The sequence below is a fragment of the Apis cerana genome, linkage group LG13 (genome assembly GCF_029169275.1).
Source record: "Apis cerana isolate GH-2021 linkage group LG13, AcerK_1.0, whole genome shotgun sequence".
NCBI classification, from domain to species: Eukaryota; Metazoa; Arthropoda; class Insecta; order Hymenoptera; family Apidae; genus Apis; species Apis cerana.
In genome coordinates this window covers 6718198-6744984 of record NC_083864.1, presented here as the reverse complement: position 1 = coordinate 6744984, position 26787 = coordinate 6718198, and the positions used below count along the sequence as shown (strand labels likewise).

Sequence of the window (26787 nt, the reverse complement as noted above, 5' to 3'; positions counted from 1 at the left end):
TAAAAGCACTCGTCGGTGAGTGAGAATCTAAATAAAGAACTATGCGGAGCAGTGGATGAGCGGAGTGGGGAGGAGTTTGGCTTCGAGAGGGAATATGCGGTGAGTAAGAATGGTACTGCGAGCCGCATGCAGCATCGAGGCGAGCACATTCTCCAATGGCGTACGGATCACCGACCGGGAAGGAAGAACGCCGGACGTCGCCGCGACGGAAGCGTCCGTGGACCGCGTAGAGTCGCGTACAGTGAACGAGGGGCGTGGGAACGCGAGATTCTCCCTGTTCAAATGGTTTAAACGGTCCGGTAATCGGGACTCGAGCGCGGAGAAGAGGCGGAAAACGATCGGGAGATACGCGGAGGGAGGCGAGAAAGAAGGGCGGCAAAGAAGCGTCTCGTCGAGCGTGGAGAGCGTGGACACGTTCTACAGCACGACGACAGTGCGCAGTTTCGCGTTTCACACCGGCACTCTGGGCGGGTGCAATGGATTGTCGTTAGACGTGTTGGAACAGGCGGCCGAGGTCGGCCCGTTCGCGGCCGGAGCCTCGAAACTCGCGGTTCGAAACAAAGAGAACGAGTTGGCGTCCACGTTGCCCGCCAACGTTCACAGAAGAGACATAACGGCCAGATACTCCCTGCAACCCTCGACCACGTTCAACTCCTGCGGCAATCTATCTCCCCATCCCGATCGAATCCCCTTGTTGGAATCTCTGGAGAGGTTGGACGAGCGGAGGGCTCGTTACGCCGTCAACTCGTCGACGCGTAGACGGGTGCACGTGAAAGGGAAGCGGCGAGCGCCTAATCCTCCCGCGAGCTCGATCAAGGCAACGGAGGTAGATGCACGGGAAACACCGAGGAACAGTAGCAGGCGAAAGCGACGCGCGCCGAAACCGCCTGAGAAGATCGTGGACGAGCGTGATTCGGGTGGGAAGAAGTGGGAGGATCGGGTTACCGATGGCGGAATGGACGCGAGGGAAACGCGGCCGGACACCGAGGACGTGCAGACTCTGAGCAACGACACGTTGGTCCTTCAAGGGGGCGTTCTATTGTCGAAACGGGAGATAAAACGGGAGGCGAAGAGCACGAGGGACACGAGTGCCGGCTCGTCGGACACGGCCATTCTCCACGAGAGCCAGAGTGCGGCGGCCACCGTTGGAACTTTGAGCGCAGCCATGCCACGACCTTGGTACAAACGGAGCGTCTTCGAACATTCTCGGGATTCCGGTGCGTCGAGGAGGGGCGATGTCCTCCGAGCTCCGACAAGCTCGACGATCGAAATAAAAGAAGAATGCGGTGCCACGAACACGACCATCACCACCACCACCACCACCACCACCACCACTTCCACCGGTTATTCCGTGGACGCGTCTTTGTCCAGGTTGAGCTTCTTTCATCGAGGTGGAAGCCAAGCCGAGGACAGAAAAAGGGAGGCGAAGCGAAGATCGGGCCTCTCGATTCTCACCAACATCAGCGAGCTGGACAAAGAAGCGGCCGCGATCGTTCAGGAGGAACAGGCGCGCGCCAGGGCCTCGATGCTGTTCAACTCGTCGAGATTCGTGGACGCGTTCGAGAAGAGGAGCGACGCGAACGAGGAGCTCGTTCAAGACATCGTCACGTCGGCGATGGAGAGTTCGTCGCCCAGGCGTGGCACCAGGGCTCTCATCTCCAAGTTCAACGCCATCAGCAATATCACCAAGGTCACGGTGAATTCCAATTTCTTCGCGAGGAACGCGAGGGATCAACAACAACCGGGGAAATTCGAGCGGGACGCGACGAGGAACGCCAAGATCTTCGAGCGTGGCAACGATTGGAAGGATCATCCGAGATTTTCCGTTCAGTCTGCCAGCGGGCAAACTGGCCACGTCGAGAAAGACATCTCTAGATATTTTCCACCGCAGCAGAAGGCGGCCAAAAGCAGCAGGGTGGTGGAGAACAGGGAAATGGGTGGTAAGATTTCGGGGACAAAGAGTGGGCCGAGCAAGGAGCACAACGATAAATTGGCCAGTGAAACTTCCAACAGAATATCGTTCCTGCAGAGTCAATTGGCCGCGAATCGTACGAGCGATCACATCCTTCGAAAGGATAGCTGTGCGACGGAGGAAAAAATTAGATCGAAACATGAAGGTGGCGAGAAGAGAGAGAAGGAGACGAAAACGAGTAACGAGGATCTACGAAGATACTTGTTCCCTCGCAATTCCGCGGAGGCGAGGGAACGCGTTGCGTCGAGCATCTTTGACGAGCCAAGAAAGTTGAACAAGCAACAACGTCTGGACGGTGTGCAGAAAGAATTTTCCGATATATTCGACGAGATCGACAAACAGCTACGCATGAAAGAATTCAAATTTATCGATAGGAGGTCGTTGCTCGAGAGCGCGACACCCACTAATCAGAGAAATAAAGTTGGCGAGGAGGAAGCCGGAATATCAAGTAAGGTAACTAAAGTGCTCGATATCCTGGTCGAGGCGGAGAAAGACGCTAAGACAAAGAGCGGCGCGCCGCCGGAAAAATCGATAATCCTCGAGGACACCTCTCGTCCGATCGAACCGAACGTGAAAACGAAATCGGGTAATAGCGGTAGGTCGCCGTTATTGAACACCATCGAGGATCCAATTACGACGGATTTAAAGGAGATGTTGAAGGAAATGAAACACTCGTTACCGAAGCGTTCGAAACCCGGCAAAATTGTGACACGTAACGCCGACGTGACGGAGAAACCGGTCGTGGAGAAAGAAACGGTTAACGTTCCGGATCCTGGCAAGACCAGGTATTTCGTTTCCGCGGTAACGAAAGTCGAGAATATAACGGTGCCAAACGATTACGAGCTGGACAAACAAAAGGTGTCGTGCTCGGTACAAACTAGCGGAAATATACGAAGATTGAATCAACCGACTACGTCTGTGGAACAACCGTCCACCTCGGGTTGGAAGCAGGAAAACGTGCTCTACAAAACGTCCGGGAAAAGCTTGGCTAGTTCCGGTTTGAAGAATACATTTCAGTTGATACGACCCCGAGATTTTGCTGAAATCGAAGCGACAAAAACGACGAGGACCGCGCTCAACGAGAACACTTACGCCAATGTGATCGAGCAATCCATCTACGCGAATGCACACGTCCCCCCTCCCTCTCCTAAACCACGTTCTAATTCCTCGCAGCCAACCAACGTTACGAAAATTGATAATAACACCGGTCAAGCATCGAAAGCCTCACCCACGATTCAACGAAAATTTTCTACACAGGAAGATACGTTGGAGGATAGCGGGGAGGAAGGTAATTTTAATTAAAGTAGATTTAGATTTCTTTTTCGAATGAATCACGTGTCTAAATTTAGACAGATTATTTGCATCGTGTCACGTGTTTTTCCCTCTTACCGCGTTAACGCGCGTCTTCTCCGTTTGCAACAGATGACAATTCAGCGGAAAAAAATATGAACACGCTGGCCATAAACCGATTACTCAGAAAGTTGGAAGCGGCAATCGCGTCTGGCCACCATCAACAAGCGGCAGGTTTGGCGAAGGAGCTAGCACGGCTTAAAATTCATTGTTCCGTGATTCGACAACGATCAGCTCGTCTCAAAGATCAGTTGATTAAAGTCAATATGTACATAGAAGACAAGCTTGCCCACCAGGGACCGATACCCCTTCAGGTAAATAGCGTTGCCCACTCGAATCAAGGTAGCTTAAGTTTGCCAATCCGTGTGATGATATTAGATGCCGTACTAAGCCAAAATAAAATAACAGCTGCCGAGCAGGATGACGGTGGCCGAGTTGAAAGCGAAAATACATACGGAATTCGAAATACCGACCAATGTGCAACGATGGATCATAGGTAAAAATTTAGCAGATCGCGATGAAGCGAGTCTGAACGAATTGCAGGCTGTTAATGGATCTCCGGTATTCTTATATCTCGTTGCCCCAGGTACTAAAAAAAAAAGAAAAAAGGAAAGAAATGAAATAACAAATAAATAATATTTGATGATTAACATACTTGGTTATAGAATTAAGATCTGAAAGTGTCGTACAAATTGAAAAAAGTAGCGGTACAGAGGAAATACCAAATGTGCCAAACGATGACACGAGCACATCTACAGAAGTACTGCAGATTGTGGAGCAAGATCACGAAGAAGTCGAAGAAGAACCTCAGGTATTGAATATTTTATTTCCACGACGCGTTCTATTTTTCTTGGCAAAAGATTTCTTTTTGTTTTTTCATTTAAATTCATCTCGATAAATACATATAGGAGATAGAGGAGAGAAACACACCAGTGGAAGTGAAAATGGACAGGTACGAAGAGTTAATTTCTTTGGAAAACTGCGATGTTATACCGAACTCCGAACCGATCGAATGTCCCGTATGCTTTGTTACATACGGCCCTCGTGAAGGAGTTATCTTGAGGGATTGCTTACATATGTTCTGCAGGTATAATAATTATAATAATTAGATATAAAATAGCGCTTCATACAAATCTCTTTGATGAACAATTTTACCCAGATCATGTATTGCTAATACGATTCGATACTGCGAAGAAGCCGAAGTGAAATGTCCTTATAGAGACTCGGAATACACTTGTGAGTCCACTCTCCAAGAACGTGAAATTAAAGCTGTAAGTATAATTGTTCGAATTCGTTAAAGTAATATTAATAAGGGAAACTTAATACACGATTTTATTACATAGCTCGTCGAACCAGAAGTTTACCAGCAACATTTAGCCAAATCGATCGCTCAAGCGGAAAACAATGCTGGAAACAACGCGTTCCACTGTAAAACTCCGGACTGCCCTGGCTGGTGCATCTACGACGACGATGTGAACAACTTTCTTTGCCCCGTGTGTGGTGCAAACAATTGTCTCACTTGCCAGGTCGAAAAGGAAAATTTAATTATTTTATATCGTTGCAATATTGAAATATTTAAATAAGCAAAATTGATTAATATCACATTGATAAAAGTTTTACAGAAATATTTACCTCACAGGCTATTCATACTGGGAAAAATTGTAAACAATACCAACAAGAATTGAGATTATCGAAGGAAACGGATCAAGAATCACGAAGAACTGCCGAGATGTTGGAGGAAATGGTAGATAGGGGTGAAGCACTCGCGTGTCCCACATGCGCTGTTGTTTTGATGAAAAAATGGGGTTGCGATTGGTTGCGTTGTTCAATGTGCAAGACCGAGATATGCTGGGTAACGAGAGGTCCACGTTGGGGACCTGCAGTAAGTAATCGATACGTAACGATGTTATCGTTCGATATTGAATATTAGTACACATTTTCATGGCTCGATTGTTTTATTTCTATATTGATCCTATTTCGGATGATTCACATAGGGAAAAGGGGACACATCCGGAGGCTGTAGATGCGGAGAAAACGGAGTCAAGTGTCATCCTCGTTGCAATTACTGTCACTGAGAACTATCAAGAGATACAATTACCGCAACGATGCACGACGGATGGATGGAATGGAAGAAAAGAAGTGCAAATACACCATGGATCAAAATATTTTTATACCATTATCAGTGTCCCCGTATATCGGGATGAATCACTAGTCCGAGCATCAAATGGCTTGATATATTATAATAACGAGTTTTGATAATCGATAAAGTTGATACTGATAAGTTACATTACGTATACGTCGTACATACGCTGCTTGCTCAACGATTAACCTTATCGCGGAACCGTCCTTCATGGAATTGGAAAATGATTGAAAGTAATAAAGAGGCAGACACCTCAGTTTTCAACGATCGTTCTTATTTTTTATCGTCACAAAGGGCACAGGAGAATAAATTGTACTTTACTTAAAGCTTCGTGTGCATCATAAACGTATAATAAATTATAGATACAGGTATCTTTGCAATTATACAGGCACTGATTCATTTTTTATCGTCGGATGTTGTCTCATTTGTACCGATCTGTTTCAGTCGTGTCAACAGTGTCGACTGATGGTGTGTAAGTTGTCGAGTCAGATTAACGCCTCCTGCATTTTGTAATATTTGAACCAAATTTGATTGCGCCATTGTGATATTCATTTCTCCAAACTTCAGGAAATCATCGTACTTGAATACTTGTCCTTCTAACACTCCCCCTAAAAAAGAAATCAAATTTGTTAATAAAATCATTTTGCCATCCTTTCTCCACTGCTTACCTAATATATACATTTTCTTGCTTTTTTTGATAATTTTGTGTACAGTGGGTACTTTTATTTCAGAGCTGAATACAAATGCAGTATAATTACTAATTAAGGGGACAAGACTTTCGTAAGGCGAATTCTTAATCATATTATGTATGATATGAGGCCCGTAACGTTTGTAGTGCATATTTTCCTTGAATAATGCAACTTTGATATCGAATACATCCAGTTCCATAATACTATTCACATGCAATATAACAGTCATTTTTGAATTGTCAAACCAATTACGAACTTCTCTCGCTATTATCGTATCATAAATTCCAAGACGTTGCTCGATTTCCTCTGTTTTTGAGTTTTCGCAAAATTGTTCCAGAGTCTTATCCTTGTTAGGATTAATAAAGAAGGGTGTTAAAAGTTCGTTTAATACTCGCTTTTTAAAATATATTTTTGGTTTTCTAAGATTTATCTTTCCCCTGTAACGCTTTTGTTGGTACAATAATTGATTCGGGGTTAACTGAAATACTAGAAAAAAACAAATATATTTGTAAATGAAGATAAATTCCTTCGCCATCCATTTAATTAATATATCTATTTACCGTGATTATCCTAAGTTTAGTAACACACTGTTTGTATCGATTGTTACTTCATTTGGATGTAAATTAGAATTTATGAGGAATTTTTAACATTATCAAAATCATGACCAAATATTTGCCTAATAGATATCGATAGTAGTTCCCGTTTTAAAATTATCGGTTATTCAACTTATACACACTGTTTATATTACGTGCATAGTTTTATTTTAAAAATAGATACATGTATATGATCGGTACGAATTGAAGACAAATACAAAAATTATATATATATACAGAATAAATTTTTTTTTGTTTTTTTTTTTTTTTTTGTTTTTTTTTTGTTTTTTTTTTTTTAATTTGCGATGATATAAGGCACTTTGGGACAAATCATACATATTTAAGTACATACGATGCAACGGAGTACATACGTGCGATGGGTGTTAAAATGTATATATTTCGTGTATAATATGTGTTTCTAGGTGTTATGCACAAGTATGTTTATGTATACTTTGAATTCCGTATCTACGTTATAAATCCCCCCCCCCCCCTTTGTATATTATGCGATATAATTGATCGTTCCACTGCAATAATTACTGGATTCGTGACGGGCTTCTATACTATCACCGAAATTGAGCGATTTCCTATTCTTCCCTAATCGAAGCATCGAACGTATCCCCCCTTTCTTTCGTGAACGCTTGTATCGATCATCCAAAGCCGAATTGAGAGATGCTTGCTTCACATCCCCCCGGCTATTTGGAAAACCCTCGCGATCATCCTTAAAATTATTGCTCGTTATCTCGCCATGTACATCATCAACAAGCCAATGTTTCCTTGGAGAAGTGTACTTATTATTGCATCCAGGTATAGTATATACGTATTCTGACTGAGCAGGATCGACCGATTTCTCGTATCGTTTCATATTACTCTCACTTGCCGTACTGCCATCGGTAGCAGCTTTATTTTTATTCTTATCGTAACTTTCTGATTTAACCCCCCGCCTGGTATGATCTTCCGAATCAGCCGATTGATTCGAATGCTTCTGATTCGCTTGTTCCTGATTCTTATTTTCGCGGCCTTCCCGTAATTTTTTATTTCTCTTATAAGTATCCGTATTCTTGGCATCTAAAGCAGCATGTCGCTTCTCCGACATACTCTGTCTACCTAAAGCATCGCGGGAAAACTTATTGGAAGAGGAGCTAAATTCCTCCAAAGATAATTGACTATCGTACGTCGGATCCCCGGAATACTGACTATCTTTATCGTCCGTGTTTCGTTTAGCTTCATTGCACTGCGGTTCATTGGAATCTTCTAGCAATACTGGTTCCGCGCGATCATCACGCTGTCCTATTGTAATTTTTTTCACGCTCGCAGGTTCTATCCATGTTTTATTGGTAGCGATACAATAACTTTCATTCCTTAAACTATTCTTATTATACTGTTCGGTTAATCTATCGATAACTGGATTCCACGGTGATGCCATAACGCAAGACAATAGTCCACCATTGTCCAAGATATCTGATTGGGAATTCAAATTGTTCTTCTCTTTTACCCTGCCCTCGCTGGCTTTCGTGGAATCAGATATGTATATACTGTTGGCTGATTCCAATTTACACTGAGAAGATAAATTTTCTGACAAATTTTTTTCATTTCCATCATAGGAAGATATCCTCCTGGCTATCGTGAGAGTGATCACTCCAGTTAAAGAGCTGTTTGTATTGAGCATTGCTCTTCTCAGTGTTTCCATTGCATCCGAGTTTGATAATCCTAATAATGATACCCCATTTACATTGAGCAATTGATCATTGGTCCTTAATCTTCCATCCCTAGAGGCTGCACCTCCATGAAGGACACTTTTAATAAAAATTCCTAAATCCATATTAGTGTTTTCATCTGTATTTGTAGTCTTTCCTTTAACACTAACACCTAATCCAGCTTTCTCTGAATCATGTACTGGTATATCTAAAGTCAATATCATACGATTTTTACGTGGTGATAAAACAATATCTTCTGAAGATTTCACTGGTTTAAACGTGCATTTATCGTAGTTATGGCTATTAATTTTATCTTGCACTTCAGTGTTCTTTTTTATTGGTGATGTATTCAATGCATTCCAATATTTTGAATTATCAGTAGTTTCTGAGGCTTGAGTTGTGGAAGTAACGTGAGAATGAGAATCTGGAATGCTTGAAGAAATTTCTTCCTGGCGTGATACAATCATTCTTACTTTTCCACCAGGTGGAATACTTCTCAGAAGTGAAACAACTTCTGCTTGACTTTTACCAGTCATTTCTTTATTATTTACCTCCAATAATCTATCTCCAGGCCTTAATCTACCATCTTCAACTGCAGCACCTTTTGGTAATATATTTTTAATATATATTGGACAATGGCCTCCTGCAGGATTATCGCGTGTTGTGACACTAAATCCAAGACCATTACTCCCTTTTGTTAATTCTATCTCTATCATACGTCCAATCTTACGGGTATTAGCAGTCTGCAACAAATTATAATTGCTACATTGAAGTCTTTTAACATTATCATCAATTTCCTTTTCTGATCCTCCACTAGTATTACTATGATTTTTATGTAACGACTTCTCATGTGACTTTTTATGTTTCACTATAGAAATTTGTAAACATGATTCAGTCATACAGGTACGAAAAATCTCTTGCACTTTAGAAAATGGTATATGCAATAGATTGTGACCATTTATTTTTATAATCTTATCGTGCAAATCAATTTGACCATCTCTAGCAATTCTGCCATTTGGTTCAATACCTTCAACTCTTAGTCCCTGATCATTACCCAACAAATCATAACATGGCACCACATGAAGCCCCAGTGGTCCTGCTTCATTCTTTATCACAATTTCTCGAATTTCTCCTTGATCTCCTGATTCTATATTGGCATTTATATATTCAAATGACACTTTGGCATCTTGTCCCAATGGTTCTCTACGCCGAGACTCTCTGGGAAGGGACTGAGCAGAATATGTAGTTAAACATGGCTCTCTGGTTGATAATGCATGCATTGATAATCTTTTGGTACTTTCTCTTTTAATAGCATTGATAGGAATTGAGGAATGTGTATCAATTGTATAAGTTGGTTCTTTACTATCCGAATGAAAAAAATCAGGACTATTTGTTCCAACTGAACTTGCTCCATCACCACCAGCATGCGAAACATCAGAACTCACAAAATGAGCAACAATCTGTTCTCTATCATCAGCTACATCACATAACCTATCATCTGGATCCAAGAGTCCACCTCCAGTTAAGGAAGATAAACTATTTATAGTTAATGTATTATCATTCTTTCCAGTTGCCTTTTTATACCTTAGAGTAGCCTCATGCATTAAATCTTTAACCAGCAGGGTTCCATCCCCACAAGGAACCACCACCCGGACGTTGTCGAAACACACAGTTACCTTCATGTTCGTTCCGATTTCATATTATCTTGTTATACGTTTACAAGCATTTATTGATTATTTCTAATATAATAGCACGTTTGAAATACTATCTTGTATATTACAAAACGAATATAATCAAATAACTGTACGTGTTATGAAATATATAAAATTATAAATTTCTTTTCTATAACACGATTATCTTCTATTATCTGTCGTATACTTCCATATTCCGATAATGAATCACCGACATTGTACACTGGACACTTTATTTATTTTATTGTCGGTTAAATTTCTTTAAAAACTAAGTGTATATATCAAAATTAAGTAGACATATTCGAAATAAAAAAACTTTGTCACGATTGATAAGGCGGACGCGTACGCCCAACTTTATCACAACATCAAATATGCGGAACAGACGCACTCGCCATTACCACATTTTATTCCACTATTCCTTCTGACAATTCAATGGAATGTAAGAAATATGGCGATACAAACAGTGTGGCCAACAAAATAACCTATTTGTACCGCTTCGTTTTCAATAATTGAAGGAATGTATTTTAATCATATTAAAAAAAGATTAAAATATTAACACTTACCTTTCTTTATAAAATGAGCCATTATTTAATTATATTCTTCTTAAAACAAAGGCAATAAATGCTTATAAATAATTTTATATGTTCCTCACTTCATTAACTCACATCCTCATTTATACACTGAACACATTGAAATGGTTCGAATCCACTGGTTCGTATTTAACCTTCAAATTTAAAGGCTGTCTTTCAACTAACGAAAATTTCATCGATTTAATAATGAAAGTCTTATCTTCAATTGGCGAATAACTAATATATGACATTGTTATGTGACATTGACTTATATTTCATAAGGGTTATTTTTACAAATTTCTACAATATTTTGATTAAAGATATTTATATCATTTACCTTACTATATATTGTATTAAATTAAAGAGAAAATAAACTGATAGTCATTCCCAACATAATGGATTAATTCATTAACACAATCCAATGGTTACCTACCCAAACCTTACTTACATTCTGAAACGTCAAGATTTGAAGAAAATTTCTAGTGATTAAACCATTTTTTCATTACGTCATTATTAATTGATAGCACAATAAAATACAAATATTGTTAATTTTGCAAAAAAAATGAAGTGGTTTGAAGGTAGTATCAATGAAGCAGTGGCAACCTCAAAATCCAGGAAAGCAATTTTTGTCGTTTTTATCGAAGGTATATACATATTTGTAATGTTAGGTTAAGTTATTGTTCAATCTATTATTATATACTTTTCATTAATATTAACTTGTATTTATGATTAGATACATTTTAAAAACTTTTCTTTTTTTATATTTTCTATCTTGATAAATACAGTTTGCATGCTTTATTATTATAAAATAAATAACCTTGTAATCCATATTTATAGGTAAAGATGATACATCTGCACAAGTTGCCGAAGCAATCAATGCTACAGAAGTTTCTTGTCGCTTGGAACAAGAACATTTTGTAGCAATACGATTAGAAAGTGGATCTGAGACCTACAGATTTTTTGCTCAGATTTGTATCCTTTGATATAATGGTTATATAAAAAACTTTGATTCATATATATATATATATATATATTATATATATATATATATATATATTATATATACATGCATATGAGTTATTAAAATTTTACATAATACATAAATTTTAATAAAATTATATATTTTCCTAAGCATCATTGATTAGATCAATTGGTGCCTGTGCCATCTTTATTCTTTATTGGTGAAAATGGCACACCTTTGGAAATTATTGCTGGTAGCACGACAGCAAGTGATTTAGCTACTAAAATTGATTTAGTCTTAACAAAAGTAGGAAAGAATAAAAATGCATCTATCAATTTGATAGATGCAGAACAAAAAGCTGCTGCAACCAGTATTAATTCTAATGAAAAGATTGAAGAAGATAAAAAAGATGATAACGTAATGGAATCAAATGTAGAAGTACCATTAGCTCAATCTACACCAGAAAATGAGAGTAATAATATAATTAAAGATGATATTAAGGAAGAACCATCTACAAGTTTAAAAGAGCCATCAAATTCAGTTAATGAAACAAAGGAAACATCTACTAAAGAATTAACAGCAGAAGTATGAATTATTAGAAGAATTATTTTGGAATTTTTCATTTAAACATTTAATTGATAATTAAAAATATTAAAACATTGTATATCCTTAGGAAAAAAGAGCAAGAGCACAACAGTTAATAATATTGCAAAATAAACAACGTGTGGAAGAGGAAGAAAGAAAAGAAAGAGAAAGGGAAATAGAGCGTCGCAAAATTGGCCGTGATGTACAAAAATTGCGACAAAAGCAACAAGATTTAGAAATGAAACAAGCTTATGAGGAAAGAATGAGGGAAAAAGCTGCTGATGCAGCAGCTAGAGAAAAAGTTTTACAACAAATTGCTCAAGATAAATTAGAAAGAAAACAAAAAGAACTAGCAATGCAACAGGTGTGTATAATTTTCTTATGAAAAAAAAAATTTTTCGTTAAATTTATCATTTTATATATCGATAAAATATAATTTTACGAAACGTAGCAACATGTTCAACAACAATCTGAGTCATCAGAACCATCTGAGCCATCAATATCAACGGCAACTGTCAGTAGAATACAATTTCGGTTGCCATCAGGCAATCCTTACATCGCACAATTTGAACCAACAAATACTTTACGCGATTTGCGTACTTACGTTGTTCAGAATATTAATTTACCATTCCGTCAATTTGCGATGTCCACCTCTTTCCCTAGACGGGAATTAATGCCTGAGGATGATGATAAAACCCTTTTAGAATTGGAATTAGTTCCTACAGCGGTTATCTTAATTCTGCCTTTGAAAAACGTAATTTCAATTTATACGAAAAATTTTAAATTTTTATCATATATATAATACTCCTTATTGTCTCGATTTATAATTTCAGTCGAACGTGACAACTACTGTGACATCTACACAAGATGTTGGTATTGTACCACGACTCGTATGGTCCACTTTTGCAATTTTCACAGCTGTGTACTATTACATAATAGGTTATTTTAGCGGAGGTATACGAAAAAATACATCAAAGCAATCAAGCAATGCTATTGAAAAAAAGGATAGTAATAATGCAGGGGGATCAATTTCACCAAACATTCAGAATTTTGCCAGTACATCAGGGTAGGTTTTACATTTATAAAAATATTTGCATAAATGCAATATGAATTGCAAACATTTAATATAATTATTAAATTTAGTTTAGTTAGAAGGTATTTGGGTAATCAAGGAAGTACAACCATAAAAACTGAAGGGAATATACATAGACTTCAATCAGGTGGGGATGATAACGATGAAAATAATACATGGAATGGTAATTCAACGCAACAAATGTAGATTATAAATCAATAAAGTTTTAACAGGCTTTACTATTTCACTAATCTTAGATATGCAACAAAAATCTTCGATTGAAAATCGAATTATTTTGTTAAACTTTTATACCTTTCTGTTCTCTATTGCATTACAATCGAGTGTCATTATTACTACCATAATTATGATGATACAATATGCTCGAGTAACGAATCATTTTATTTAAAGAAAAAGTTTATTTGTGTTGTATGTTCACTGAATATCTAATTTTTTATAATCTAACATCACCTTATTAAATGTCAAATCGATAACTTTAATAAGTTGCAAAGAATATAAGGACCAAAAATTACAATATAACAAATAAACTCGAATACACATCCCTATATTCGTATAGAGAATCAAAGATTTTGTTAGTATATATGTTTTGAGATTTCTTATGAAATAAAAATTATTTTGTCATATCACATTAATCAACGTTATGATATATTTTTGGGTAACAAGAATTGTACTAAGAATAGCAACGATGTTACGTTTTATTTTATGATAAAATGCAAAATGTATCAATTAGAAGGCTTTTATTCTGTTAAGATATGAATAAAAAAAAAATATATATATATATATATATAAAAACATCTACACAAATTATGAGTTTTTATTCTCAACCCGCTAAACACCTTTAGATTATTATTCCGCGATTCCTCGAAACGTATAGTTAACGGCGTTAAATAGTTAGGTAAGATGATACACGACAGTTTAATACAACGGTGAGAACATGGAATCGTGACGCGTGATTTTTTGTCTAGCGAAACACGATTCCAAAAATATGTTCAAGGCGAGGGAAAATAAATGCCAGAAAAATATCTCTACCGTCTTGTTCTGCGGTTGACACGTTCGAACGAACCGATAATTTACATCTTTCCTACCTCAGCGCTGTCGATTGTGGCACCAATTAAGCGTAAAATTAACAAACATTTTGGCTGACTCGTTCGTTTAAAAGTGTCAGCTTTCTGGCAACGTAACATATTGCAGAACCTGTGAGAGGAGTGTCGTTCGGGTAACATGATCTTACAGACACACCTACTCGTTCTTTCAACAACTTATTATCTGCCATGTTCATGATCATAACGTATTCATTAATTTTAAAAGTATAAAATTTTATTTTATTCTTTCCTTTTTGATTCCATAGGAAAATTAATACAAAAGAAGTATGATAGGTTTATAAATATGATATATTTGAATCAGAATTTAGCTGAAAGCAATATTTCCTGTTCCGATTTATTCAGAAGAATCACAAGTTGGCTGGTATAAGTTTGAAACAAATTTCAGCAATGTATATTGCTGGTTCGTATAATCGCAGCCAAGTTTCACATCTGTCAACAATTCTTGTATCATTTTATCATCTCTATCATCGTCTCTTTAATACATGCAATTGTGCGTTTAATAATCTTATTAAACGTGTGAATGACTCTACATCGTTCTCATATAAATGATAAACTTATCGTAGAATTTTATATAAATTCATCGACCTTTGATGAAATCACGATCATTATGTACTATATTTTATAGCGATATACTGATCGTCCTAATATTTCGTATATTTATTATTTATTATATATGAATTTATATGCTTCGATATTTTTTCACCGCTATATCGATCAATTATTAAAAAGAAATTAATCGTGTTGATTTTTTTAAGTTTCATCCGATAAGAAATTCTTACAAGCGTATTCGATATAAATGCAACAGATTGAAAATTCATATCAAATTGCATTCGCCTTCTGTCAAGACAATTATTAAATAGCATTTCACAGCGGTGACAGAAATTTATGGATACCTCATTACCACCGTTTAGTGACTGCTACCGTCTCGTTGTACGAGATCATTAGGGGCTCCTTCCAGAAACGCACGTGCTTGCCAAGAACCGCCCAAACTTATTCAAGATTGGTTGGAGATACAATGACGTCATGAGCACGTGGCTTTTCGACACCGCCTCGAAGAACGAAGAATTTGACTTGGTTGCCAAAAAAAATATTGTTGGACATCGCGAGCAACCCCGACAATCAGTCGCTGGTTTCAACTCTAATCCCGCGAACGGATCACAGAGTATCTATGAATGGTTTAAATCGATTCCATAGTTGCAACTTCATCGATCAATATTGTTCCATCTTTCATTCAATAAAACTAAAAATGTTTCATTAATTATACATGTAAATTGAACTTGAGAGGCAACGTTCAAACAGGTAGTGCTTGTGATGCGATAGTGATAAGTAGTGGAGATACGTGCAGTGAATTTGAAAAGATTTAGAGAAACATTAGATATATATCTTGAAAGTATCGAAGAGGATATCTAATCGATCGTTCTATCCGATTGGTCTAAAAGTCTATAAATAAAACTCTATAGATAATAAGTATTAAAGATTTAAGAACGGCGAGGATTCAGGATGTCGGAGGAACGCGTGAAAACGACAGAAATCGGGAAAGATTCGATCAAATTGGTCGAAAATCCAAAAGTATGCTCCTTCAGTATCGAAAGTCTTTTAGCACCTAGCAAGAATCCTGTTAAAAAGGAAATTTGCTTGTCTATTCAAACCGAAACGTATTTACATGAATGTAAGTGTATACAATTTCTTTCTCATTATGCTCTAAATTAGACGAGAAAATTCGAAAATAAAATTCGTTTAAACAGCAAATGATTCGGAGGGACGGAAATTGGTAGCGCCAGATTCGTCCATGTCGATGATAGAGGAAATCGAGTTCGACGATGCCGATATGGTTTGCTCCACATCCCCCGAACCAGAAATGTGTTATGGTAAGTTGAATCGAATTGTTAAAATTTTTTTTATTACAATTAATTTACAAAGAAATTGTATTATTCCGAAAAGACTGAAAAATATTCGACGATCCTAATTAAAAAGGGGAAGATCGATTATTATTGATAATTAAGTAAAATATATCTATTTCTAAACGAATCGGTAAACATCGAGAAATTAAAGATAAAATGACATTTACGATATTCAATCTAATGACAGACTCTGTTTTGTGAGATTATACGGTGTAACTGAACAAATTATACAGGTGCCGCACACTTGTGTTTGCTTTGTCAAATTACTTAATAAAGGTATATCGAGTGAAAACACGGAGACAAATGCACGAATATTTTAATTCGCAAACAATCGAGTTATTTCAGTTGAAAGATTGCTATTTAAGACATCGCGTGTGTTTATATTTTCTCGAACTGTGCGATTTGATGAAGATATCTCGATTGTACGGCAGATAGATAAATATGAAATCAGCACTAAAATATAAATCGTTTGACATTTTTTTAAAATCCTAATCATTCAGTCTGTTAACTATCCGTTTAAATTTAATTGCTTCTCATTATCTAGAAACTTCTCGTTAAATTCCGAGTAAATAATCAATAAAACATGTCGTAAGATCGTGTGACAACGTACGACGACGCAAATATTCCAATGCCAACACGAAAGACCAAGATTGCATACTTTGTATGTTTCAACTTCGCGGTTATTACACATTGTGTAATAATGGGTAATTGTTTCCACTTAATTCGGATATTGTTACCAGCTTGAAAGGGAGTAATTGTTACAGAATCCACATGCCTCCTTCACGTGGTAACAAATTCGTAAGTTTGCGCGGAGGACCGTTACCCGTGAGTTTGATCCATTACTTCCTGCAGGGTCCACGCCCACTCAATGTTCCTGCTTCTCGTCCACTATTTATCTGTCTCCTGCTAATTCTGCCATGGAAATGCAGCAAAATATGCCTCCGTGTCCCTATAAAATGAAAAAAAAAAGTATTAGAATCAATTAATTACGATTCGATTTCCATTTTCAGAAAATTTATTTATTTATAAAAAAATCTTGATTTATATTCACTTCTCAACTTAATTATCAATTGCTTATTAATAAGAAATAAATTATTGCGATAAATTATGTATTTATAATTAGACATAAAATCATAGCTTATAGAAATTCCTATTAAAACCGTTCATTTTGCCATCATAATGCCAAGTATGATGTACAAAGAGTTATTGATAGTTGGCTCAACTCAATTCCATTTTACAAAGGGAGTCTTAGATTCTCGACGACTAATTTTCACCAAGGACCCTTGTCTCGCGTGATTTACACAACGTAATGGTCACCGCGATAAATTCGGGATCTAAGGAAAGGACAATTCTCGTTTGCGCCATGCGTTTGGACCGAGATATGTGGGACGTCGCGTCCAACTACAAAGCCGTCAACGCAACGCGTAAATCTCTACGAAAACTGCTTTATGAACGAACAAAATCGTTTGAAAAAAAATGTTCTTCTTTTATCATAGATGGTCTTTTCTGATTTTTAATAAATTTTCTCGGTTTAATTTTAATATTAATATAATTTTCATGACTTAATAATAACGTAACGATATACGATGCATCTATTTAATGCATAGCACATTATCTTCATTGATCATCAGTCTTAGAATTGTCTAATTGGTAATATAAAATATGCTACATCGTTTGTTGAAATCTCTACATCTTGATCTCTGATTTTAGTAATTAATCTCTCAGAATATCTCTATTCTAGATGATAACAAAAGATCTAGTAATCTGTCTATTGTCTGAAGAGTCCAATCGGTACAACTTATGCGCACGTATTAATTATCTTGCTGGTTGGCCACAAATGTGAAATCGTGCAACGCCGAACGAATGAAAATTAGCCATGGTTTATCGCGCATTTCTACTCGTGCTCTCGCCATTCATCACCGAATAATTAGGAGACAAGTTCACCGTGGCTCGCGGCAATTAGGTAAACTAGAGGGCGTGGTGTTCTATTTCGGCGATGCTCGCGGTGCTCCTCGCCGGTTTCCTCCGCACGCTTCTTCACGTTTTAAACCCCTTTTTGCACCGTTTCCTTCCACGCCAACCCTTTCTTCCCTTTTCTTCTTCTTCTTCTCCCTCCTCTTCGTGGAGCTCGTTCGTCAATGCAACCGAGTCAGAAAGTCGACGACAAATGAGCCGCGTGAGAAAACGGCACTCTCCGAAAATATTTTCCTCTTCCGCTCGAACGTTCAGATTTTTTTTTCCTGTAAATAATATTATCTTAAAAAAATATTTGTTGGACAAACATCGTCTAGAAAAAAAATCTCTACGATTTTTTTTTACAGGAAAAAAAGTAAGATAGGTTTTTAATCCTTTTCCAGTTTACAATTGTTCACAGACATTATTCTAATGAAATTGTTTAAACGTAAAATGTAAACACGCGCAAGTTGTACAGTTTAATATTATTATCTACGCATACTGTTTCCCAGCATCCAAGTTGGAATCCTTCCTGAATTTACACGTGCAGAAGCGTGCACGTCGCACGACGTGGTTCCACGCCGAGTGAATTAGAGGCGGTACAGTTTTAGCCGACGATTCTGTAGTACGGGGCTGAGGAGAAGTCTCGAAAAACGCGCGAGAAACGCGACAATTACGTCGCCATCTGACAATTAGTAGCCGGTAAACGACAGTCCGCGGCCCCTGTAACCAGGCCGCAAATACTTTTTTCGAGATATTTATTGCACCTCGGGCTGCAAGGGTCGACCCAACCGATCCATTCTTCTCGTAAACGAGGAAGGTTTTGTCATCGATTTATCGACGCGAAAATAACCGATTCTCTTCAGGTTTGACATCACGATAAACGAGTTTTTCTTATCTATCCGAAATTCTTGTTCAAACACACGAGATACTTATTACAACAGAGAACTTGATTTAATTACACAATGTGTTTTAATATTAATCTTAATATTAAAACTGTCTTTTAGTTTATAGCTTTGCGCGCTCTTCATTATTCCAAATATGATAAAATAAGATGGAGAGTTTGTGGGTGACACGAATGGTATCGCTGTGTAGTATACTTTTTCCTTCAAAGTAGCAGACGTACATATATTCAACGATGAAGCGTCGTGCTGCCATGGTTTTTCGTCGGATGACGAATGGGCAGATAATTAGAAGATGATCCCCGCTGGTTAGAACGCGGCCCTGTTACCAGTCGACTAAAAGAGACCCCAAAGACATTCCTCATGGGCGAGGCGCGACGTCTTGTACCGGCGGCTTGTAAGCTCGGGATAAATATAAATATAAACAACTTCGATGGAGAAAAAAAGTAACGAGATTGATGAGGAAAGAAATCTTAAAGGGGTAATTGGATCTGCTTAAGTTGAAAAAAAAAAAGACCGGCATTCTTGCACTATATATCTCTTTAAAGATCTCTTTAATTTAAAAGCAATTAAAATGAGAACAAACTACGTTACGTGGCAAACACCGATGATAAAACACCGTTTCATCATTAATGATAGATCATTGTCATTATCCTCAGTTGTTTAAATCTAGTTGCATTTATTTCTGATCAAACATTGAATATAATGTTATAGTTTATAATTTGCGGCACTCTACTGTTTAATCTCACAAGATATATGTTATTAGATCTCATTTAATCACTGCGTGTTTTCATTCCACTTAATCATGATGAGGTAACATGACTAGCGTCGCGCAATTATTCGATAATTACACGATAAGGAAATGTTGTTTAATTATCATTTCTCGCCGATGTATATCACGATATATATATATATATATATATATATATATATATATGGAAAGTGTGTAATCTTTTTCATGATGTTACTAGAGGCGTGCACTAGCAGCAGCGGTGCCAATTCAACGACAAGTGTGGATAGAGAAATTCAAGAAAAAAGTGACAGCATCATTAGCGATGACGAAAGAAAGAAGAGGCCTCGCACTGCGTTCACCGCGGCGCAAATTAAATCATTGGAAGCGGAATTCGAGAGGAACAAATACCTGAGCGTGACGAAGAGGTTACAGCTCAGTAAAAGTTTGAAGCTGACTGAAACTCAGGTACGTATTACATCGTTATTGTGTAGTGAAACGATGAGAGAACAAAAATCATTCGTTTGTAGACGATCTTTTTTTGTAAATGAGAGAAATTGTATCATTATATTTCGTAATAATGAGAAGAACTGGAACTAAGTAAGATTCCCTTGTGATTAAATGGAAACACATTTCGCGGAAGTTGTTCCGAACAAGATGCACTGCTCACAATAAATTGCGATAACGTCTGCGACTTCCGTAGGTTAGGGCACCTGAAATAGTTTAAGTTCCTTGTACCCTGTGTTCCCTCGAAATCAACCGAGCGCTGAATTATGGCTTCAAAGGTTACCATATGTGTAGGCGCCAGATCGTGGCGCCATGGGGGAAGATCGCCCTTTAGGACCAATTAGCACTTATACGCCCTTTCTTCTCGCAAGGAGGAGACGAGAACGCAAAATGTTCGTTTCTTCTTTTCGCGGAAATCTTCAATTAATCATTAAACAGGATAAATTACATTTTACTTAGAAATTCGATTTTATAGATCTTTGTCGCCACGTTCAATTTCATTTTCATCACTTTTCCAAGTACTTTGGTTTCTAGTTTCTAATATTATCCTTGCAAGCTGAAGTACTCAACGAAGATTTAGATAATTCTTGCACAAAGTTGTAGAATGGATAGCGACAGTTACATAATTCTCCTATTTACTTTAGAGTAACAGCAACCGGGCTTGATATTGCATCGCTTTAAACTAATTAATTTATGATAATGCTTCTAGATATTTTCTGTTTGGCCAAGTAATGTTGCCGACTAGTAATGTTGCAAGCTGTAATAATTGCCATCAAAGTGGTAGAAATATCGCGAGATACTCGTGAAGCAGATAATTATCATAGCAAAAGGGAAGGATGATCAGACGACGGATCAGAGAAGAAGGAGACGTGTCGTGGTGCAGACATAACTGTCACAATATTTCTCGTAGTTAACGAGCCAGCTCCGGGAGTCCCCTTCTTCTTACTCTGCTGTTCCTCCGATTCGTGCTTACGTTTCCAGCATGCCATAAGAACGAAGCATCTCGGGACAACGGATGCTTCGAGGCGACGGACCGAAGAGGCGTCGATTTTTTAATTAGGATATATTACTGCTTTGAACATTCTGAATCCGGTTTAGGAGTTCCCCTTTAGAAAATTCTGTAGAAATTGTGTCCAAGATGCTGACATCATTTTTTCCCTGCATTGCTTCACGTGTTTTATCTTTTTCTCAGGCTTCGTGTGAATTTAATCTTCCGTTCCTTTTGGCTCGTGATATTCTACGAGGAATGATTCATACAATTATTTGACAGAAAACTTTCGTATTTTATAAATATGAACACATTAAAAAAAACAGTAGCTTGCAAAGCTTACAATTTCATATGTATTGGAGTAGAGCTTTGCAAGCGCCTCGGTAGCGCAGTAGGCAGCGCGTAAGTCTCATAATCTTAAGGTCGTGAGTTCGATCCTCACCCGGGGCAATTATTTTTTGATTTCAATCGGAAGAAACTATTATTTAGCTATAATCTTGATATATTATATATTGTAGCTTATCTTATCCTCTTCATCCTCTCATTCTTATCATATTTACAATTTTTTCGTGTACCTCCTTCACTTTACTCATTAAATTTAGCATTACAAATGGATTATTATTCGCTAAAACATTTTATATTTGTTAATATACCAATCTTTGTGTTCGTAGATTAAAATTTGGTTTCAAAATAGACGTACAAAATGGAAAAGAAAATACACAAATGATGTGGAGCTCTTGGCCCAACAATATTATTCCAGTTTAGGAATTCCTGCACCACGGCCAATTTTTGTCGAGGATCGTCTTTGGTAAATATTTATTTCCAAAAAATTTAATTTCGTTTAAAAATGACAATTTTCTACAGGTTTTTTAACTATCCAACCCAATTACAACCAGGAGCACCGATTTTTCCACAGCATTTAGCAACTGTTCCTTTGCCATCAGCTTTACCCATTGTACAACCATTACCAAGTAACATAACGATGGGTCAGACTTCGATTTTTCAAAATATCTCCGCAAGTAGTCCGACATATCATTTAAGCCAAAGATTAGACTTTAGGCATCAAAATTCTTAGGTATAAAAAAAAAATCTAATTCAGTCGTATTAAAGAATTTCATGTTTAATTATCGAATCCTTCGAGATTACGATATGTGATACGTATTTTTGAAAATTTTAAAACATTATAAAAAACAATTAAGATATTCATTAATTTTTTTATTACTTTAATAAATAAATGTTATAATAACGCCAAATGTTTCAAAAATTTATTGGAATCTTAAATTATAAAAAATAAAAATATTTATATGATGTGCATGTAAAAAAAGAACAAAATATATCAATATTACTTTTTCGCATTTATTATAGATAAATATAATATTTATTTATCTATAATATTTATTATATTATAGATAAATAATATATATATAGTAAATAATTTTTATAACAATCTCTTGTTTTTAATAAAAAACTAACAAATATATTTTTATCTGTAAATGATATATTATATATTCTTAAGATAATAATAAATAGTGTAATTCCTTGAATCTTATTAAATATGTAAGTTATTAAATTATTTATTACCTGTACAATAAATAAAAATATAAAAAATGATATAAATACAATATTTCAACAATGACTTTATTACAGAGCTGAAGGAGACAAAACTTTACTGACACCCAAAATTTTCTCATCGTGAGCTGCTTGATCCTGTATAATTTTAGCATATTTCTCATTGTCCTGTAAATCTTCTTCATCCAACATTTCTTGCATTCTTTGTTTATAGCTGTAACAATATAATATAGAGAATTTTATCATATTAAAATTTACTTCAGATAGATTAGATTTATAAATAATAATAATAAAAATATACTTACATTTCACTATCAGGATTATTTTCCTGATTTCTACATTTTTCTAATTTTTTTTCTAAAGCTCTTACCATTTCTCTTGAAGGAGGATCTACACATTTAGCCATAGATCTTATTTCTATAATAACTTTCTAGTTAAAATACATTATTGAAATACCAACTAAATAATAAAAATAAAAGATATATTTACTTCTTACTGCTTCTATTATACATCCCAAATGTTCTTTAGAGAACAAAATATCAGTCACATAATTATCTAAATTAGCAGATGCTCTAGATGCAGCATGTAATGTTGCAGCCAATGCAACTTGGCTTGGAGTATATAGTAAAACGCTATCAGTCAAAAATACTCTTTCTAAAAATTCATCAATATATGGCCTTAACCTTTCTGGATTTTCCAAAGAGGTATATCTTGTCTAAAAAAATATTAATTAAGTTTGACTGAATATCAGATTACATCGATATAAAGGTATTTAAAGTATACCTTGATATCTATCATTAAACCTTCTACTGGCCTGAATGGATTATGTACTGTCAAATTATAGTTTAACTGTTGCATAAGAAGTAATTCATTATTAAGTATAATATCAGATGCTTTTTCTCTATCTCCTTTAATATTTGCAACAAATTGATATATGGAGACATTAAATTCTTCTACCTAAAATGAATTGCTATAGCAAACTATAGAAATTCAAAAAATAATTATTCAAAAATAAAAAAAATAATTACTTTACAGGCCAAGTAGACACATGTGACTAAAATCTCTTTGGGATGATAATCCATAACACTGTTTCTGAGATAGAATCTTTTGAAATAATGTAATGCAGTTGCTATAGTAGCACGTGGCATTGAAGGAGTAAAACGACGACAGAAATCTCTTAATTGTAATTCATAAAAACGAAGTAATATACGTTCTTCCGTATGGGAAAGAAAATGTTCTTCCCTTTCCCCTGGCTTTTCAAAATATATATTATGTATTACAATTAGAGAAAATATGATTCACTCATTTAACAGATATATAAAATTCATGTATCTTATAGTATTATAATACTATAAGATACATGATATAAGATAAGTGATAAACGAATTAAAAAATAAAAACATAATAACATAAAAATAACAAAATAGTACGTACATATAATTATAACTTATCGATAAAGACGAATAATTAAGAGCAAAATGAACATTTACATAACCTATAAGTTATAGAAACTAATTCAAAGATAATATTTTAAATTTTATTTTAAAATTATTTATATTTTATTGAAAAACAAAATATAGAATTGCATTCTCAACTTACCGCTAAAAACAGCACAACTTACCGTCATGTTTGCACCATGTTTTTGAATAAATTCTGCATTGGTTTTCTCTCTCAATGCTGTCAAATCATTTTCATCACTAAATATCCAGTACCTACTCTGTGAACTTTGTGGAAACATTTTTGTTCTGCTTTTAAAAAGTTTGAAAACCGATAGTTTATGATTTAAGGATGAAATTCAAAATTGACGTATACACAATGAAACGCGGTAAAACAATATATTAAATATTCAAGATGGCATACTTCTCTAATGTTTTGACCAATGTATTAAAGAGGGCAGCAGTAGGTATGTTTCGCGCCATTTTCATGTCGATATGGTCACGTACTATGCAGTAAATATGCTATATACATTCTCGCAGGAAAAGTTTTGTTCACAAAGGAAGTTATTTGGTTTATTTTAAATATAACAAATGTATTTATATTTTTTTAAGTGAAAAAAAAGTGAAAATAATATTTTTTCGTAATAATATCAATAGAATGCAATAATCAACAAGTGTGCTACATTGTTACAGTTGGTTTCCGTATACGACACTCATTACAAATGGTGAAGTATTTATACTGCAATTAAAAATAACAGGTAATAATTAAATATCTTTTTTATACAATTGTTATTTATTCATTTTATTTCAAATGAAATTGAAGAATAAGAATATATTGTTTTTAATGTGGTATTATTTCGATTTGTTGTTTATATTTAATCATAGATTATCATAGGTTAAACATTGCATAACATTGCATATATATTTTAATATATTTAATATTACGAATTATTCGTGGAACGTGCCGTATTTGTTGATATTTTTATTATTATTAAAAGAATGTAGAAATTCAATTTAATAAATATAAACAATAAAAAATGTTATAGGAAGAAAGAAAAAAAATAAATATATAAGTATACAAACAAAATGCAATATGCACAGACAATACACACAGACAAACAACTGCATGAGCTTTGAGTATGATGTTCTGAAATGCCAGTGTTTAAGAAAGTTATGGTTTAAAGATACGAGCTGGTGAATACAACGGAGGAGTTTTCGGTAAAAAGGATCATATTTTTTGGTAACGTGATTGTACGTGCCAGTAATAAACAAGATCGGCGAAATGGTTGATAGAAGGTCAGAGGTGGGGGGCACAATTTTAATATGTACGCCCCCGCAAGCGGTTGCACGTCGGATCTGAGGGGGCGTTCCTACGACCCTTTGTCAACCGACGACGCCGCTGCATCTTATCACGATCAAGGCTCGGGATCTCCCATTCTGCTCTTCCACCTCGTTCAGCCCTCGAGGCCATCCCGGTGCTGCCGCTTGTTCAAGCAAAGACGTTGCCTCAACGTCTCAGTGGCTATAACTTTCTACTTTTTGCACATTGATTTATGCTTCTTTATACTATGCGACGATACGTTGTCATGTGGTACAGTGTGGATCTCTTAAAATTTGAGCCAAGCATCTGCATCTCGTATCACGTTAATCTCAGATGCAAGATAAAACAATCTCTTGAAATTTCTATCTATTTAAATTAATTCTTACATAAATAATGAAATATGAAATCACAGCTTACCACAGTGTAATATATCTATTCGTATAAATTATAAATGGTTAATAATTAAGGGCAATTTTCAATTTGTCCGACTGATACGATGCCACTCGAGGAGTTTAATTTCCGACGAAATCCATGTCAAGAAATGATATGGCATCGAAAGTGAAGTACATCCGCCATTAATCTAATATTGCGGTTGCCGCCGCCCTCGACTTTGCGTGCTGCACCCTTCCGCGTGGAAGCTTGCTCCCTTCGTACAAATACAAACGTAACTATTGTGGACAATCACCTATACAAGAATGTACACCAAGATATATGTATGTGAATACGAAGAAAAAGGGAGCCAATCGGTTCAGTTTACCAGTAACGATAATGCAAAATCAATATTTGGTATGGTGTATGAGGTGTGACGAATAAAGTGGATTACAATTCTATCACGTCCCAATGGTTCACCGCAATCGAAAGGAACTTTCTATCAAATTGCAGTTGTCTCTTTCGTTAAATGTGAGACGCAAATGAAATAGTTGTGCAAAGAAGAAGATACTTCGAACTTTAGATGTTGTTACATTGAACAACGGATGAAAAAATATGGATGAAAAATATTGCATATGTATGCACATGTTTTTGTATGCGTGACCTAGTGTATC

At 36.1% G+C, this 26787-nt stretch overlaps 6 protein-coding genes and 1 non-coding gene across 9 annotated transcripts; 4 read left to right on the top strand and 3 right to left on the bottom strand.

The window, feature by feature from the left end:
- Positions 1-109: 109 nt before the first annotated feature.
- Positions 110-5729, top strand: LOC107996200 (uncharacterized). The gene is made up of 9 exons (XM_017054151.3): positions 110-3260; positions 3395-3636; positions 3731-3908; positions 3988-4133; positions 4231-4409; positions 4482-4593; positions 4666-4848; positions 4962-5204; positions 5317-5729. Exons 1-9 carry the CDS (start codon positions 110-112, stop codon positions 5395-5397), a joined length of 4515 nt encoding a protein of 1504 aa, XP_016909640.2. The 3' UTR covers positions 5398-5729.
- Positions 5716-14500, bottom strand: LOC107996201 (large ribosomal subunit protein uL10m). 3 transcript variants are annotated; one of them, XM_062083950.1, is made up of 4 exons: positions 14364-14487; positions 10693-10853; positions 6131-6637; positions 5716-6070 (listed from the first exon to the last, which is right to left on the bottom strand). In XM_062083950.1, the coding sequence occupies exons 2-4, from the start codon at positions 10712-10714 to the stop codon at positions 5859-5861; spliced, it is 741 nt and encodes a 246-aa protein (XP_061939934.1). In that variant the 5' UTR covers positions 10715-10853; positions 14364-14487; the 3' UTR covers positions 5716-5858. The 3 variants fall into 3 exon arrangements, with proteins under 3 accessions (XP_061939934.1, XP_061939935.1, XP_061939933.1); XM_062083951.1 differs by lacking the exon at positions 14364-14487 and adding an exon at positions 11036-11134 and having other exon boundaries at positions 10693-10879; XM_062083949.1 differs by having other exon boundaries at positions 5716-6637; positions 14420-14500.
- On the bottom strand, positions 6890-10604 carry LOC107993948 (partitioning defective 3 homolog). Its single transcript, XM_017050636.3, has one exon. The coding sequence runs from the start codon at positions 10118-10120 to the stop codon at positions 7244-7246; it is 2877 nt and encodes a 958-aa protein (XP_016906125.1). The 5' UTR covers positions 10121-10604; the 3' UTR covers positions 6890-7243.
- On the top strand, positions 11204-14138 carry LOC107996232 (UBX domain-containing protein 4). The gene is made up of 7 exons (XM_062083946.1): positions 11204-11342; positions 11536-11670; positions 11844-12244; positions 12333-12608; positions 12696-12998; positions 13078-13310; positions 13388-14138. The coding sequence occupies exons 1-7, from the start codon at positions 11261-11263 to the stop codon at positions 13521-13523; spliced, it is 1566 nt and encodes a 521-aa protein (XP_061939930.1). The 5' UTR covers positions 11204-11260; the 3' UTR covers positions 13524-14138.
- A 726-nt stretch (positions 14501-15226) lies between the features above and the next one.
- LOC107996230 (homeobox protein ceh-19-like) lies at positions 15227-23082 on the top strand. The gene is made up of 5 exons (XM_017054189.3): positions 15227-16106; positions 16183-16305; positions 20165-20391; positions 22090-22226; positions 22283-23082. Exons 1-5 carry the CDS (start codon positions 15938-15940, stop codon positions 22491-22493), a joined length of 867 nt encoding a protein of 288 aa, XP_016909678.1. The 5' UTR covers positions 15227-15937; the 3' UTR covers positions 22494-23082.
- Positions 21796-21868, top strand: Trnam-cau (transfer RNA methionine (anticodon CAU)). Its single transcript has one exon. It is a non-coding gene; the product is annotated as a tRNA-Met (tRNA).
- Positions 22977-24841, bottom strand: LOC107996231 (cyclin-H). Its single transcript, XM_017054190.3, has 6 exons — positions 24609-24841; positions 24016-24240; positions 23771-23944; positions 23477-23702; positions 23293-23404; positions 22977-23201 (listed from the first exon to the last, which is right to left on the bottom strand). The coding sequence occupies exons 1-6, from the start codon at positions 24723-24725 to the stop codon at positions 23060-23062; spliced, it is 996 nt and encodes a 331-aa protein (XP_016909679.1). The 5' UTR covers positions 24726-24841; the 3' UTR covers positions 22977-23059.
- Between the last annotated feature and the right edge of the window lie 1946 nt (positions 24842-26787).

What these genes read in the sequence shown, in the direction of transcription:
- LOC107996200 (XM_017054151.3), top strand. Translation starts at nt 110, where the DNA reads ATGGTACTGCGAGCCGCATGCAGCATCGAGGCGAGCACATTCTCCAAT. An exon ending in AGGGACCGATACCCCTTCAG is followed by an intron (nt 3,637 to 3,730) that starts GTAAATAGCGTT and finishes ATAAAATAACAG; the next exon opens with CTGCCGAGCAGGATGACGGT. An exon ending in AAGAACGTGAAATTAAAGCT is followed by an intron (nt 4,594 to 4,665) that starts GTAAGTATAATT and finishes TTTATTACATAG; the next exon opens with CTCGTCGAACCAGAAGTTTA.
- LOC107993948 (XM_017050636.3), bottom strand. Translation starts at nt 10,120, where the DNA reads ATGAAGGTAACTGTGTGTTTCGACAACGTCCGGGTGGTGGTTCCTTGT.
- LOC107996201 (XM_062083949.1), bottom strand. Translation starts at nt 10,714, where the DNA reads ATGGCTCATTTTATAAAGAAAG. An exon ending in GGCTCATTTTATAAAGAAAG is followed by an intron (nt 6,638 to 10,692) that starts GTAAGTGTTAAT and finishes GTTTTTTTCTAG; the next exon opens with TATTTCAGTTAACCCCGAAT.
- LOC107996232 (XM_062083946.1), top strand. Translation starts at nt 11,261, where the DNA reads ATGAAGTGGTTTGAAGGTAGTATCAATGAAGCAGTGGCAACCTCAAAA. An exon ending in TTTTGTCGTTTTTATCGAAG is followed by an intron (nt 11,343 to 11,535) that starts GTATATACATAT and finishes CCATATTTATAG; the next exon opens with GTAAAGATGATACATCTGCA. An exon ending in CTAAAGAATTAACAGCAGAA is followed by an intron (nt 12,245 to 12,332) that starts GTATGAATTATT and finishes GTATATCCTTAG; the next exon opens with GAAAAAAGAGCAAGAGCACA.
- LOC107996230 (XM_017054189.3), top strand. Translation starts at nt 15,938, where the DNA reads ATGTCGGAGGAACGCGTGAAAACGACAGAAATCGGGAAAGATTCGATC. An exon ending in CGAAACGTATTTACATGAAT is followed by an intron (nt 16,107 to 16,182) that starts GTAAGTGTATAC and finishes TCGTTTAAACAG; the next exon opens with CAAATGATTCGGAGGGACGG. An exon ending in CGAACCAGAAATGTGTTATG is followed by an intron (nt 16,306 to 20,164) that starts GTAAGTTGAATC and finishes TGATGTTACTAG; the next exon opens with AGGCGTGCACTAGCAGCAGC.
- LOC107996231 (XM_017054190.3), bottom strand. Translation starts at nt 24,725, where the DNA reads ATGTTTCCACAAAGTTCACAGAGTAGGTACTGGATATTTAGTGATGAA. An exon ending in GTGTCTACTTGGCCTGTAAA is followed by an intron (nt 23,945 to 24,015) that starts GTAATTATTTTT and finishes AATTCATTTTAG; the next exon opens with GTAGAAGAATTTAATGTCTC. An exon ending in AATAATCCTGATAGTGAAAT is followed by an intron (nt 23,202 to 23,292) that starts GTAAGTATATTT and finishes ATATTGTTACAG; the next exon opens with CTATAAACAAAGAATGCAAG.